This window comes from Wasmannia auropunctata, unplaced genomic scaffold (genome assembly GCF_000956235.1).
Source record: "Wasmannia auropunctata unplaced genomic scaffold, wasmannia.A_1.0 LD279442.1, whole genome shotgun sequence".
Taxonomy (NCBI): Eukaryota; Metazoa; Arthropoda; class Insecta; order Hymenoptera; family Formicidae; genus Wasmannia; species Wasmannia auropunctata.
The window spans coordinates 1-4,373 of record NW_012083448.1 but is presented as its reverse complement, the minus strand read 5'-3'; the positions used below and the strand labels follow the sequence as shown (position 1 = coordinate 4,373).

Sequence of the window (4,373 nt, the reverse complement as noted above, 5' to 3'; positions counted from 1 at the left end):
CATCACTCGCTTTTTCATTTCGTATGCTTAGATAATGCAAATTTTTAATGAACGGACATAAAAATCATACATTATAAAACAATAATAGAGAATAAAAAATATTTGACTTTGATTGTAAATTTTCTATAATACAAAATTATTTATTAAATAATTTTTGATAATGTAAATGTTAAAATATTAACATGAATAAAATGACAGGAAGAAAAAATATTTTAAATAATTATTTCTAAATTTATAAACAATGTGGTGAGATGATATGAGATAATATAATCTTTTATAATCAAAATATTAACTTTTAACACGAAGAAAAATAATTACATTTATTTTCACATGTTTCAGTATCTTTCGACTGTATTCTCCTATTTCACGGCATTGCGAGTAATAATAATGGAAGACGATTGAAATTAAACGTAAACATAACATATAATCAAAATAACCTTTTAATAATTAGTATTTGCTCAGAAGTAAGTATTTTTTATACTTTGTTGTACAGATTTTAGAAAATACATTAGTATTATTTGATTTGAATATAAATTCAATCGTTATTAATATATTATAAACCGTCTTAAACAATAATGCATAATTGCTTTAATATTAATAATAATACTTTAATAATTGCTGATATCCATTTCTGTATATAATGTCAATAATAGAATATCTTGCACAAAATACGAGAATATTATACAAGATTAATAAATATATTCTTAAATATATTCTTACAAATTGATTTAGCTAGACTAGTGGAACATGATATACGATTCAGAATTTATGTGACATTACAATGTAGTTACAATAAAATAAATAAAATTTATTCGCTAATTGCACATATCAAAACAATTGTAACTTAAAAAAATTTGTAAGAATTATATTTGTCAATAAAATTAATTTACACAATCCATCATATTATTAAATATATATTTATATTTTTAAACTCAAAACATTATAAGAACGGTACACATTTTAATTATTTTGAAAACAAATAAATTGACGTATACAAGTATAGCAAGATAGAACTGTAATTTTATATAAATTCTTAATTTAATCACATTTTTTCCTTTATTAATTTTATTATGTACAAAATATTTAAAAATAATATTGTCTCCAAATTACTTGCATCAATAACAGTATACATAAATCTTGTTCCACATTAAAGAAACGTCATTATATTCAATATCAATTATAACTTAATAACATAAATCAAATCTAATATGCAAAGTCTATTAAAATAATTGTCCAGCATGGGTACGTTCCATTTAACACTCGCAACGCTCTTGAAATTTCATCTTCGTTGTTTATCAAACATTAAACAAGAACAAGTAATGTTCGCGAGCGTTGCGAGCGTTAAATGGAACGCAGCCCATATCAGTTGGATCATGAATACAGTATTTTTGAGTATAAAAAGATTTTTGTTTCTTATACTCATTAAAAATAATCATGTTATTAGACAATACCTGTAATAAATCTAATCGTTTAATGGCATTAATCTATAATACAATGTATAAACTGTCAATGCGCTACGTAAAGATAGTTTTTATGCCAATGCCCTGTTTGATACGCTGATATGCAAATTGCAAACCATATCGTATCATATATTTAATACCAAACGATGATATGATACGCGGACACGCAAGAAGTCTATATTCGCCTTGAAACAAATTGTGCTTGTCCCCTAAGACACGATAAACATTAGTTTTACCACAATTCTCCCAAATATTCGTCCACAATCAAATTAAAGTGTGTGAAGTTACGGGAAATTTGTGCAATGAGACACTCCCGTTAAAAATATCTAGTTTTAATTTCGATCCAAGAATATTGCTTAAAGTTGCGCGGTTATCCGAGAATAAAAATAAGTAATTGGCAAAGCCACTTATTTAGATGTTAAGACCTCGACCTTCAACTGAAAAAAATGGGAAGAATTCGACCTGATTGTTGCAGCTACATAGCTCCTTTCTTAGCAATCGAAAATCTTCGATTGCGATACGAAAACTTTCCGTTTTCCTTAACTGAACTGGACTTTCTCGTGTTTGTCCTAACTAGACACATCTGTCCTTTTTATTGAAATTGTCACGATGTTGCTCGCAGTTTCAAGTATCTCAGAAAGGTACCCTTAAAAATATTGCATACGGAAATCAAGTTCATATATCTTATTTGATAATTAATGTAAGCGACACTTCCAACAAATAATTCAGATTCTATATTTTAAGAAAACATCAATTTTTTTTCATAAACCGCAACAATTATTCAGAAGATTACAATCTATACGAAGCCAATGACCAAACATACGCACAAAACAACGGCTCATACGAAGTTTATTGTTACAAATAGTTGATTGTCCGATTTTCCTTTGTTAACATTGATCTTCTCGATGATTTTAGTTGATTTATAGCTTTCGAAACTTCAAAGTAGATTAAAGAAACGCAATATTATTCCTATAATAAATTTACTACATTTATAGTCCATTGTGCACGCTTATTTAAAACACGCGTACAACAGAGTGCAATTATGCGAAGAATATTGCTAAAGGAAGTAATCTCCATCGTGAAGTTAAGTGTGCTCCCAATTTGGTGTTGGCCTTTGTCAAAAAATGCGACAAGATTTAAAACGTTCTGTATGAAATTATATCATTGTTGGTGTATTACTATGGCGACATGCCTACTAGTATCGACGACGTATGCTGCATCACATCATCTTGATGATTTTGCCATTCTAGCACAAATATTACTAAATGTAAACACATCTTGGCACACCATATATAACTTTATCTTTTATCAACTTAATCATTATCACATACAAGTAAGTAATATTTTATTTGTTAACGTTTAAAATTTAGATGTATAAATTAACTAAAAAATTACATTTTACAATACCGTTCTCTATCAATAATAATGTACTTATGCTTGCAGAATGTTACTGACAAAATGGAAAAGTTTTGCAATGTAATAAAGGCACATGAGGAAGTTGTTATTCAACGATATATCGACAAGTGTGCTGTATTCTATGGTGCATCTATGTTTACTTTTTATCTTGTCACGTTTGCAATAATCACATTGGTACCTCCTATGACGCATAGACCGTTTCCAACATTAGCCGAATATCCATTTAATGTATCTTATCAACCACTAAAAACAATAATCTATATACATCAATCTATGGTCGGTATAATGATGGCAGCACAATTAAGCACAAATGTTTTTATCTCTCTGTTGCTCTGGTTTGCATCAGCAAGATTTGAGATATTGAGCGAAGAGCTGAAAAAAGCAACAGATTTTTATTCGTTGTTCCAATCTATTAAAAAGCATCAAGAATTATTCAAGTAAATATCAACCTTGCCTTACACGGAAATAATCTACTTAAAAAAAAAAGTTTAAGTTATATGAATTTTGACACGTAATATATCTAGGTACATTGAGGAAGTTGCTGTTTGTGTTCGTCCTTTCGCAACTTCAGCTACATTGTGTAGTACAAATGTCCAAATAATTATCTTTCTTTTGTTTATTACTGTGAGTAATATATGTAATATTATATAAATCTAATATTTGTATATATTTTCTTTTAAGTTCACACATAAATCTTACGTCTAAATATAACAATTATTAATATTATATTTAAAAAGTCAGAAAAAGAAAATCAATAAAAAAATTAAGTCAACAAAATACGTGGTATATTATGGAAATATCATGTATACCATTTTTTTAAATATAGCACCAACCTGTAGCACTAATAGTCCAATTTTGTGGATTAAGTGTAGTATGTTTAATGGAGGTATTCATGCTTGTCTGGCCAGCAGAGAACTTAATATCAACGGTAGTTATTATTTATCTATTAAAATTTATTATATTATAAATAGTATTTTAATAAATACTTATTATCTTTCATAGTGCAATAATGTCGCAGAGACAGCGTACGACGTATTCGAATATAATCAATCAATTAAAATAATGAAATGTCTGCAAATTATTATAATGAGAAGTCAAAAACCGGCAATTGTTTCAGTACCTTGTCTTATCCCCGCATTATCATTTAATTACTTTGCAACGGTAAGATCAACTTTTAAATTAACTAATTCATTGAAAATTATCATCTATATTAATTATTGATATCTGATACAATTCCACACTTGCAAAGCTTTTAATTAAAATACAAAATGACAGAAAGAGAAAAATATTTTTAATTATTGTTTTTAAATTTTTGAACAGTAATGACATGAATATGCACTTTTATTATTAAAAATATATACTTTTAATGCGAAGAAAAATAACTATATTCATTTTTACATGTTTCAGTATCTTTCGACTATACTCTCCTATTTCACGACACTGCGAGTAATAATGGAAGACGATTAAAATTATATATAATTAATTAATTAATTATAT

General features: G+C 27.3%; 1 protein-coding gene across 1 annotated transcript; it reads left to right on the top strand.

The window, feature by feature from the left end:
• Positions 1-2,640: 2,640 nt before the first annotated feature.
• LOC105461732 lies at positions 2,641-3,313 on the top strand (the record flags this gene model as incomplete). The annotated part of the gene is made up of 2 exons (XM_011708244.1): positions 2,641-2,793; positions 2,904-3,313. Coding segments are annotated over exons 1-2 (563 nt in total), but the record flags the coding sequence as incomplete, so codon positions are not given.
• Positions 3,314-4,373: the final 1,060 nt, after the last annotated feature.